The following is a 12391-nucleotide window of genomic DNA, read 5'->3' as shown; positions in this document are numbered from 1 at the left end:
AAAATACAAGAAATATCCGAGGAACGATAACGATAATGATAAGAATAGAAACATGTACTGTTCTGAGTTCCTTTTAAACTAATAAACATATAACGAGACTGCGAGGAAATGGGAACAATGGAAGTCAATAGCGAGGTATTTCTCTGGTTCGATGTGGTAGGTCTGGAAGTAACAAATGGCTGGCAGCCAAAGGGATCGAAAGGTAATAATCGTAAGACATCAGGATAGAAAACAGTTGGTTAATGGCAAAAGTTGAAATCGGTTGGTTCCGGTAGAAAAACAAACGCAGTTGCAACTGTAACTCGCATAATTGCGAGAACCAGCACTAGGGAAAAGATATCGACGAGATGTAACGTTGCATACCGTACGTAAGGTAACGGATTTTCGATATCCTACTTACGAACGGTTACGTGATCGCTGGTGATCGAAGACTGACACTATTACATCGTTGCAACCAGCAGGGATCTTCGAGGAACGTAGTCCGATTTATCCTATCCCGTAGTAACGACCAGATCGTACGTGCGCGCAGACTACTGTTCGCATAAAACATTACCATAGAAGATCTAGCAACTCCAAGGAATTCTGTAATACTGTTTAACGTTGAAAATGTAATAAGTACTAAAGTATGTTTAAATACGCACGGGATGCTGTTCATATAAGACACTACGAGAATAAAATATAATACGAGAATAAAAATAGGATTAGGAAGTGGGAGGAATTATATTAGAGAGTATATCTTGTATTTTAAAAGAGCTGGAAAGGTGAGTAGCTTTAAAGGATCTTCATATATACCTACATACGTGAAGAATACTGTTCGCATAAAATTCAACGAATAAAATCTAGGAATTAGAAGGGATTTTATAATTTACCATAGTTTTGCAAACGTGATTAACGTCTGTATCTAACATTTAAAAACTCGCAGGAATTTTACAGTACATTTTTAAAGGATTAGGTGATTTGCGGTGATTTAACATTGAAGGATATTCAAAAGTACGAAGAATATTGTTCATATGAGATTTTACGAGTTAAGTGTAGAGTCTTAAAAGGATTTCGTGATATATTTTAATGTTGAAAGAGTGATTAGCAGTGAGAAATCTTCAAATATATGCGAATTGCCGTTTTAGGAAGTTGGAGGGATTCAGTAACACGTTTTACCATTTAAAAGGCGATTAGCACTGAAGTATCTTCAAACATGCGCAGCCCACTATTAGCATGAGATGTGATAAATGAGATTTAGAGAGAGGGAAAGGTATTTCCTAACATGTTTTAGCAACGAAAGGATGATTAGTTTCAACGTATATATTTATATATTGTCATATAATTGATCCTGGTACTATCAAACTCATAATCACCAAATCCATTAATTTATTCGCTATATCTGGACCCTAAACCAATGTTATTAACGAGATTTCGCAAGTTCTGCATTACTCGTGTGCATAATAAATTCAATATAACATACTTTATCGCGCAAGGTAAAAAAATGACGAAAGCCTTATTGCTATATTAAACATTCTTTTAAAACATTACAAATTGCTTTTCGTTTTTGGCAATATTGTAGAAGAAAAATTCATGGATCGTGGCAGCGTTAATATCTACATTCGCTAAGCTGATATCAGTTACCCGACGAACGAACCGCGAGGTAATCAATTCCCGACCTCGATGCTTGATCAAGGGAAGCGTGTATAAGGAAGTAAGAAAGGAAGGGGTTTGCCGTTTACCAAGCGTGTTCGTGCACCGGATGATTGCAATGAAGTTTCAGCGCACTTGCAACTCACTCGACGATAACGCTTCAGAGTCCATCGGACGTAGGTTACAGTGGCAAGTAACGCGGCTTTGTAAGATCCATTTGTTCCCTTAGCATCGTTCCCCGCCATTGCCTGCCTCGACCCTCCCCCTCTTTCTATTCTATGTCCAACGTTATCGCAAGGAATTCCTAACCTGGTCTTCTCGAGGGGTTGGTTCGGTGCCTATGAACGTCGGCTGCTCGTAAGTGCAGCTGCAATATTGCCGTGAAGCACGCCGACGCTCCGTTTTTGCGGTTTCGCGCTCCTCGAGTGAACGTAAAGCGGCTGGTACCTTCGGTTCTCTCGTGTTCTTCCGAACAAACGCTAGCGGTGATCAATCTTTTTGAGAAACGGCACCTTTTTTTTCGAGCCTAGAAGAAAGCTTGTTTCTGATAGCTCGGAAAATCCTTCGGGTCTAATCGACAGGGAGGAATTAAGCTACGTCATGTTTCACCTAGTTTGGTCGTGTTGCTGTTTGTAAAGGTGTTCGGAAGCATGTCTTCTGTCGAATTAAGAGGCAGTAAGAGGAAAATCTGCGACAGCTTCGACTTGCATAATAGAGAGCTGAAAAGGTAATTAGAGGGAGGAATGTGAATTTTAATAGGTACTCATAGACTGAACGGTTTTTCCATGTATTTATAGTGGAAATTGGAACGTGTCACATATACGAATAGTATTGCGCTAACATCTCGGTAATTATGTTTCTAGCTGTGTACTCGATTAGGTACGAATGAAGAGTAGAGATGAAAATTTAATTTCTGAGAAAAAATTCTTAAATTGTATGTCAATATATAAATTGCTTCTACATAAAAGCTGGTTTATAGAATCTCGTAAATTTCGAAACGAAAATTTTAAAGAGCTCGTACGATCTCAAGAGTCGTATATAGATATATCGTTTCGTACATCATTTATTAGACATAAACGTAAGCTGGATGGTTATCGTGATCCGTCGAGTAACCGAAGATGAATAAGGCCATAATGATATCTCGGAAACTGTGAAACGTGGCAATCATATCGCGTTCATGGTCGCGTTTCACGGTCGATCGATTTGCCGAATTTAACCGCTGGAACATGAATAGGAAACGACATGAAAGCAGAACTATCGAGTAAACCGAAGATTTCCTGCGATAGTGTTCCTCTACTGAACTTTCTGGTCGTTCTTCAACTTCCAATTAATTAGGAAGCTAATTAAAGTGAACCAAAGCGAGCGTAACCGTCCGTCCCCATTATGTTCAGTAAAGCGTAGTTCATGAGTGTTCAAAGGGGGATTCGAACGAAAAATTCACACGGAAGAAGGAAATTTACTTTTCATGAAAATTAATTGCTGAAAGTAATCGGCCGTGCCAGATATCTTCGAACGATTTTAGTCTTTTTTAAAATAAACTTTGACTTTCTTTGTCGAACACATATTTTAATAGCCACGTGTATTTGATTTTAATAGATTATGAATGTTTATGCAAATTAATTTTTTTATGAATACGACATATATGAAGAAATAAAGCATAACTTAAAGATCATGGCCTCTAAATATTGTAACAAATACTCAACTTTGAACAGTTAACATGTTTACGCGTTACATGTACATTTACACGTTTACATGTTAAATCTAATATTATATATTATTAGAAACTCGTACCGTTAGTTAAGTTTTTAATGATACAACATTTTTTATATTTTAATATATTACATAATTTTGTACATATTTCTTAGTCTCAGGTACATTAAAATTTTCTATAAATGCAGAAACGTTCGCGATATGAATATTAATCATTCTGTTAAATTAACTAAAGAATATTCAATCTAAATTTGTGTACGAATTCCACGTTCTCCGAGGAATTTAGGAAATTCGTTAATCGAAAAATTTGCTAGAATAAAACGGTAATAAAACGAGAAAGCAATTGCAGTAGCTGTTGCTGGAGTAGTATACGAGACTTGAAATGAAATATCGAAGTTTTCCAATTAAAGTATTTCAGTGAAAATATCGTGCAGGTCATTTTGTTCCCAATTATTTTTAAAACTTTTATCAAAACAGAGTATTCGAGGAGATAACATGAGAGGCCCCTTATTTACGCTTGCCTTCCAGTTATATACAGTTTTGCACTAAAATTACGTACAGCTACTTTTCCATTTCAAAGTAAATAAAACAGATGAAGTGATTGTTTTCAACTAAAATTCAAACCTTCAGCTATAATATTATTACACTGAATCACGTAATTAGAATTTAAAAAAAGAACATTATTATTTGTCCCAAATCTAGTTTATAATGTCGAACGAGTCTTCCGATATGTATTGCTTTTTTTCCCAGTTATAAGAATATCAACATGAAAGCTGAAGAAGTGCAAAATATACGTGTAGCTTTGTATACAATACAATATAGTCTTCTGATCAATTCTTACCAAAACTTTCTAAACCACATAAAAACATTTTTTACAACTTACGAATTTTCTAAACCGCAATACATTGTTAATCATTCGAACAAAGCTCGAATATTCTATTGAAACGTTTTCACAAAGGAAATAAATGGATCCTTTGTTTTATTTTAGAAATTTATACCATGCTATCCCTTTTATGCTCACATCAAAAAAGAGAGTTACAGGACGACCCAGTTCCTAGAATCAGACTGTACGATAGAACCCAGATTTAATTATGCACCCACTGCAAAACACAGAGGGTGACTCGCATTGGGACCAAATCCCACTTCTGCGAAGCTTCCAGCTTCCATTGTCATTATCTTTCCGTTTGATCATCGGACGATTAAACATTTCGTTCGTCTAATCCGCTTACCACGCCAGCGTGGCAGTGTGTAATTGCATCGGCTCGTAAACGAACCTCTCTGCCATTCTCGTATGCATCTCTTGCTGTATGGTCACGTCTCTTTATCTTGATTTACGATTACATGTTTCAGGCCGAGTACATACTTGCAACTTCCTTTCTTTTAGCAACTAGGGACACTAGGGACGGAGGAAATAAACGAACACGGCAAAGAGTTAATTAAATGAAATAAACAGTCGTACTATGCACTGCAACTATCGTACTGCAACTATCGAATAAATATGAATTACCGAACTAAATATTGAAATACTCCTTTTTACGCCATCGACAGTAATAGAAGATTGTAGGGAAAGAACACGATCTATGCGTAAGTCACATTTTTGTCTATTTTATAGGAGAATAGCTTTAAAATCGTAAGCAAATTTCATACGGATATCTAAAATAAAACAGCAATCTGAAAATAAACGGGACGCTTTTTATTTGGTTTTCGCGTTAAATCTGTATTTTTAATCCGCTTAAACAATTCTAAAATATCGTTTACTGTATACTAGAGATACCTGGCATGAAATCAGAAGCTTGCCACGCGTATCTTCAATTGCAATCTTTATTATAATGGAATTTTGTTATCGACGTACACTACCTAAGGACAGAGTTTTAGTATAATGTCGCTGTTATCTAGTTAACAAGAACCATGCACTCGAATTGACAAATTTTGTTATTTAATAACGACACTAGTAACTTTCGAAGGTATCTTGATAAACTTTACACCAAAGGAAATCTCCTTACGAACCTTCTTACATGAGAGTACTTGCATATATTCCTTTACGTTCTCATAACATGCCCTAATTCGTGATTTATGATCGGAGATGAGCCAACTAGCGAAGTGCGCCGTTGTCTACGGCCAACGATTAAGAGGGTGTCTTCCGTAAATGTCAAAGAGTATACCGTACTTCAAGTTGCCGACACTTTGAAACTTCCAGACACTTTGGTGATCTAACTTTCCCCTTCTCGTCTTCCTTTTCTCCGTCCTTCTGCTTCGATCTAACCGTCTTCCTCCTTATCACTTCTCTCCTCTTTCTTTCTTCGTCTCCTTACGTACACGTTTGTCTGCCTTTCCAACGTGCCGTTCACCGCGTTCGAGATAATTGTGGGTCACATTATTCTTTTGAAGTGTAAACGAAGGTGTTGACGTTAATAAGGTTTCAGATAATGGAATAGCTTAAAGGTGGAAAGGTGACGAGAAGAGAAGTATATATTGTGAAATTGGAAGAACTTTTTTCTTTAGAATCAGAGGTATCTTTCTTGTTAAAAGATATAACGTTCTATGATAGAATCTAATCCTTATAGTATCTTTTCCTTCCATCGCCGTCGTTAATAATTACATTATGATCTATTTAAAAGTAAAGTAAACATTAAACTCTAAGTTCAATCAGGAATCAACACGAGACGGATGGTAAATTTATTCAAGAATTCATCCGATACGTTTACTCGACAAATCTTCAAGTTTAGTTTTGTCGAAAACGATGCTTCAAATGAAAAGATTGTATTATTTCTACTTGTCCTTGCATGTAGAATAATTAATTGTTGATTGAACTTCCGCAGTTATCTACATCTGTACCGTAGACAATTAGTGAAGCTAACGCGTACGAGACAAGCTTTCAAACTCGATTTCTTTCGTGTAAAATCACCCTATACCCAAGTTGTACACCAGTTATAAAACTTTCTGTGTGAATTCTGGTATTGTTGCGAAGTTAACAATTGTTTCATATTAGTGTCCGAAAATGCAAACTTTATGAGAGCAATTTATATAAAAGATAGGTGGAATCCTCGATAAAGTAAACGAAACAGGAGACACGAGTACGGAGCTAACGTCAAATATATTGCACATGTTTTCAACAACACTAAACGAATACTAGCGGCTGATAATCTCGTCGGACACTGCCGCCATCCTCGTAAACAAATGCCACGTAAACCAGTGCCTAAATTTAATTTTGTTCTACCGAGCTGGAAAATCAATTGAACGTCCGCGTGGATTCTAAATGCACACCGTTCACTATGTAAATTAACTGGTCGAACCATTTGTTCGTTTCGTGTAAATTGAGCACGGTCACTGTTAACCTTTCTTTCCATCCCTACTTTTTGTTTTGCTTCGCAAATGATAACGCTGTGAATTATTCACTCTCATAATCACTTTTAAACGGTAACGAGATAGCTAAACCGTAGGGAGTAAATGAAACTTTTTTGCCATCGCGTGATTAACGAGTGACGATTTGTAGGGTATAGTTTGTGCAGGATTTAAATAGAAAAATAAACTGTCAGGAGGTGCTATTTTTTTTCGGAATTTTCCCTAAATTTTGGAACTGTGCATCGTAAAAGAGAATCACCTTGGAAAATTAATTGCCTTTCGATTCTAGCGCTTGTTAGTTCTTCTATTCGGCACTTAAGAAATGTATTGAAAATACAAGTTATTAATGCAAAACTACTAAGATAAATGGACATCATAAATTCACGTTTAGAAATTAAAATTAACATCTGTTTTACAGTCGTAACGCAGGCGGGATAATCTAAAACCAGAAATATCGGAAGTTTTAATTGGATTTGCTTCCCGTAGATCATCATAGAATAGAATTCGTGTCTGCAATGAGTTGAAGTACTAAACTTAACACACTTCGCCAGCTTCTAACTAGTAAATTGTAGCAACGTGGTAATTTAGTTGACTGATTTGACTTCACGAAATCTCAGTCGCGTGCATTACGTTTAAAAGGGAAACTTCCTGACTAACATTTGTCACAACAAATATCACATTACTTAAATTCGTTCGTGTTCCTTGTCTTTAAAAGATGGAAGAGTTATATTTTTGAATAATCGGATTTTAATAGAATGCGCATAGTTACCCTAAGATTAATGTAACAGGAGTGAAGAAATCTTCGAGAGGTCGGTCGATTTATGGTGATATCAAAGCCAAACATGTCGGGGTTGTTCCAAGAAGCAGTTTTCAAGGGGTCAGTCACGCGTTATGGTTAAAAAAGCTTCATGGCTGAGAGAGAAGTTTGTCGTGTCGACAATTGGCGTCATGAAAAAATTGAAAAGTAAAATTTTAAAGCTACACCATTTTGGAGAAGAATAACCATGAAAGCCAATATTGTTATATAAATTAGTGAAATTCATGTTAACAATTGTAACATAAATTTTACAACATTGATTCATATATTTTGATCGTACAATCAAAATCTCTCCGAATGGATACAATTCATCGGTTATACCGTGTATTTTTACTAAAAATTTTATATTAAATTTCAAACAATCTCTACTATTTCTGTCTTTGCGATACTACAATAGAGATGTGAGTATAGGAACTTGCATCGATCTTGAAAACAATTAAATGCAACAGCATAGTAAAACAACTTTATGGAGATTCTTAGATTTAGGAAATTACATCAACTTAATCGACTTAAATATTAAATTGTCTACGACGTCCCCTGATCACTTGTTCAAAGATAACCTATCCTTTGTTATTTAAAGGTAATTATTACTTATAGTCTTCCATAGCATAGAATTTTCATTTCTATCAAAATATTCCTTCCCTGCGTCTACATTTAAACGGCCAATATTGAATTCCGCTCTGTCGAAAGCTTTCGTTGAAATTCAAACAAACGATAATCGTTCAAAGCAGAGCCAACAGCATATAAAAGATACCTTATTGTTCTCCACTCTAATTCACCTGTCTCGAAGCAGCCATCCAAACGAGCGCTAGAAGATCCTGTACCCCCGTGAAATGGCTGCCAATGCGTTTCCAATGCACCTTAGGATCGTAACCCTGTTGAACAGGTTATACGTGTAGATCTTGATTATTGAATCGTGCGTCGATATCCGCTCCAATCGCTAGGAGACATCGACGAAACGAATTTATTTTTGACTAGATAGTGGATTCACGGCTGAATTTGATTTTTATGGAAGACGAAAGAGGACTCTGGTTAGGATAGTAGCATGGAATGAAAATTGGCGCGAGGGTTGCAAAGGTGCAGAAACGCAATATAGCCGATATGATTGGGCCATCGTATTGGTGGAGGAGGACAGATTGGAAAGTAACTCGAAGGACCAAAAAGGAATCGAACGCTTGAAGAGATGAAAAGAAACGCGAGAGAAGGTAAGACGACAAGGTGAAAGAGGATAGTGTACGAGAACTGACAAATTGAAGCCAGCGTAAGTGGAAAACCAATTTGGAGTTCCTTGTTGCGAAAATAAGATCACAGGAAATTATTGGATATCGTAATAGGCGTAACACGTTGCGTTTCCTCTACGCTAAGTACTTATGTACTTGGTTGAACTAATAGAAGTATATCGGGAAAATGAAATAAACAGTCTGTGAAATATTTCGGCGTTCGAATCGAAGGGATTCAGTTCGAAATACTAGTTAATCTTTTTTCGAAGTTAATCAACGTTTGCTTTTTCAATCTTGGAATGCTGTGTACGAAGAGCATAGATCAAAAATCACGATATATCACATTTCTCATTCATCTTTTATAGAAGCGTATTTTTTAAGATTTAGCATGTCAACCAATTCCGCATAGGAATTATCTTCTTATTTGATTTTCAGATTGAGTACGTGTTTTTGTCATTCTCTTGTATATTTATAAAACATTAACAACATTCGTTATGTATACAAATTTGATGAAGTTGGATTAATATAACAATGGAAGTAATAGCATTCTGATATTGGCTTTTTGGGATAAACAATCATGTTGCGATTTTGCGTTTGCACTTGGTATTTGTATTTTGAGCCGATGTTTCGTACACGTTGCAGTATACTTCTTCAGGGGAAACCTGAAACTTAGAGTTTCTGGCACCACTGTCTCCATTTACATTGCGCGACGTTTCGGATGGCTGATCAAACTGATGACTCAACTCGGAACTTCTAACTAACTGGATACTCAACACGAAAGATCTTACCAGAAATCGTTTAATTTGATTGGCCAATCCAATTAAGCATTAATAGTATGTCTTTCTTGGGAAGTGTGGGTGTATCATTTATTTTTCAAACATTTGTATCTTCCAATCTAATTGGTTATTCCCAAGTCAATATCAGACCATATTAATTTATTCTGAATGAATCAATCGAAATGGAAATCTTTTAATATAATTGTATATAATAAAGCTAATATCCTAGGAAGTTCACTCAGTGATATCAATATGTTCCAATGTCTAAAAGAGTAGATAATATATAATAAAATAAATAATATCTACACGATATTTGAATATTCAGCTATATGTCCTTGGAGATTTACTTAGCGAAAAAAAAAAATGGAATTACGGACAGACAAATATCCGTACGGCCACACCGTTAGCGATCAAAGGAAATGATTCCTTTTCTTTTTCGTGAGATTCCTGCACGTCGGTTGAATACGTGGAAGGAGGATAAGAGAGGCTGTAGCCTGTTTATATCGTGTTTCAAAGGGCCAGCAGACGGGATCGTGAGCCTTTCGTTTCTGTGCACAGCTCGGCGAATCAAGCAACAGTGGAAAAATGTATAATAATCCGGCCGACTGACTTTCTTTGAAATTTACTACTGGCGCAGTTGCAGCCGTTGACTCAGGCTACTGCCGTTATCGGCAAAGCTAGCACAACTGCGCTGTTTATGACAATCGTCGTAGAAACATATCGCTGAGGGCCACTACGTTTCTTCAGAAACTTTCTCTTAAGGTTCCAGAGTTCTTATTTTCTTCGAGTTTTTAATATTGCACAGTTGTATGATCTCTAGGGGTCGAGAAAATTATCTTGGAGAATGGAGCGTGAGTTTGGATTTATAAGCATAATTGCTGCAGTGATTTTTCTGCAAATTAACTCTTGATTACTTGAATATTTTATTATCTATAGATATATAAATCTATGACTCTGAGTGATGTTCGATATGTACATGTACGTAACATTTGTATCTTTTAATAATTGTTTTGGTACGATAGAACCGAGATTTTAATCTATTGTACATCTTCTCTATCAAGAAGATCATTATATTTAGGGGATGAGTTTTCTAGAACTTCGATTAAATACAGAAGAGAATGGAAAAGATACGCAGAGAAACACAAATGGACAAATTTTATGTTCCCGCGTTCGCCTACGTAAATCAATTTTTAAAAAGTTCGTTTATATAAACGAAATAGTTTCCGGGCCATCAATGTTCATTACTTTTTAAACTTCAATTTCTAGGCCATTTGGCGAAACAATCCGCAGTTATCGTACTGAGAAACCGTCTCTGTGAACGTAATTTGCCATTCGTTTAAAAGAAACGTAACAGTGGAGTATTCGCCAGGCTGTTCGCCGTTTTACAAACCGCAAACCGATTGTCGTAATCGTTTCTGCTGCAGGTCCACGAGTAAAACAATCCCACCGAATGAAACATGTCGCCAGCGGGCAATCCGTTGCGTGCAGAACGATAGTTCAGACGAGTAAAAATTACCGTGCCGCGTAAACTGTGCGCGGTATTTCGGCGAAATTCTCGATTTCGATTCGAACTAGCTTGAAGGGGATATGCAAATAGAAGAGATAGCGGATCCAATAACACGGCGCGTTGGCTGGCAGCGTGCGAAAACATTTTAACGCGTAATTATCGTGGCGGAATGTAATCAGCTATTCGTTTCACGGCGGTGCACGTAATTAAATTATAACACACATTGATCTAGAGACTCTTATCTCGGCTAATTATTTAATTACGTTCGTGTGCAATTCGCGAATGATTGAAAATGCTGCTATATCCCACGCCTGCTGTCATTAATAAAATATTTCGCGCTTTATTGCAGCCCTGTTTGTGGAAATATAAAGAGAAAAGAGGGAAAGAGGATGGTGGATATTGAAAATTAAATTCGTAGTCAATGATAGAGGAATTTTATAAGTATCGCGGAGTGATTTAAAAATTTGGACTTACATTCGCTCAGATTAAAAACGATTTAATTCATTTTTATTCTTTTCTACACATTTTCGTATTTGCTATCTAAACAAATTTCTATATTTCTATATTTCTATATATATATATATATATATATTTAATCTAATATTTCTATATTTGTCGAAATTAAAATTAATCTAACGAGATTTAATTTCTTTCTACAAATTTTTGAATTTTCTGTTTAAAGGAATTTGCGATTAGTTGTGAAATATTATCCAATTAACGAGTTAAGAATTTTTGAAATAAAAAAGAATATATGTAGTTTATTAAGAAGGAAGATGATAGATAATGAAGGAAGAAATATTTTCGCTGCTACCAATAATGTAAAAAAGTAAAGCCAAAGAATTTACGAACGCGTCGCAAGTAGATACTTCCGAAAGTTCTGATCGCTGTACTCGTTTGATATGGTTGCTATTAGTTTTCCTTTCCCCCTTTCCATTCGGGAAAAACGAACGAAGTAGTGGAGCTCGAAGAAAATTTCATGATATTAAGTGCTGAATTGTTTAGTTATAAAGGAGAAACTTAATAAGTGAACTTTGTTATATGCTTCAGGGAAGTTAAAAGTTATGATATGTACGAGAAATAAACCATATAATATAATAACCGCTAAATTAAAACATCTTAGAAACTAAACATTTGTCGAGCATATCGTGTAACTAGCTTAATACTTTTCTGTATAATATTACGAAGTGAACCTACATATAATTCTATTTAACAGAAATACTAACTTTTAAACTGTGCTTAACGATGAAAATAAATAAACTTCATAAATGTACCTTTTCCAAGATTTTCAAAAACAAAATCTTTTTTTCAAATTCTACGAAATACATAGAAAAGTTTCAATCATCTGAATCGTCAACGAATGGATCGCGTCTATCGTTGTATCGCACATCTG

The 12391-nt window shown here is 35.8% G+C and overlaps 2 protein-coding genes across 10 annotated transcripts in view; one reads left to right on the top strand and one right to left on the bottom strand.

The window, feature by feature from the left end:
- Positions 1–12391, top strand: part of LOC122571058 (fasciclin-1) — a 384771-nt gene that overhangs the window by 211127 nt on the left and 161253 nt on the right. The window lies entirely within an intron of this gene.
- LOC122571059 (origin recognition complex subunit 3) overlaps positions 1–12391 on the bottom strand; it is a 307804-nt gene that overhangs the window by 239010 nt on the left and 56403 nt on the right. Inside the window, exon 13 of one of the 4 annotated variants that reach the window (XM_043734286.1) lies at positions 8254–8373. The exons of the other annotated variants lie outside the window; for them this stretch is intronic. Coding sequence (XP_043590221.1) covers positions 8269–8373 — 105 coding nt within the window. The 3' untranslated portion in view covers positions 8254–8268. Of the gene's footprint in view, positions 1–8253; positions 8374–12391 lie in introns of those variants that run through there. 4 annotated transcript variants of the gene reach the window in all.

This window comes from Bombus pyrosoma, linkage group LG9 (genome assembly GCF_014825855.1).
Source record: "Bombus pyrosoma isolate SC7728 linkage group LG9, ASM1482585v1, whole genome shotgun sequence".
In the NCBI taxonomy this organism is placed as follows: domain Eukaryota; kingdom Metazoa; phylum Arthropoda; class Insecta; order Hymenoptera; family Apidae; genus Bombus; species Bombus pyrosoma.
Note: the sequence above shows the minus strand (reverse complement) of the source record. Positions and strands in the feature narration are given on the sequence as shown.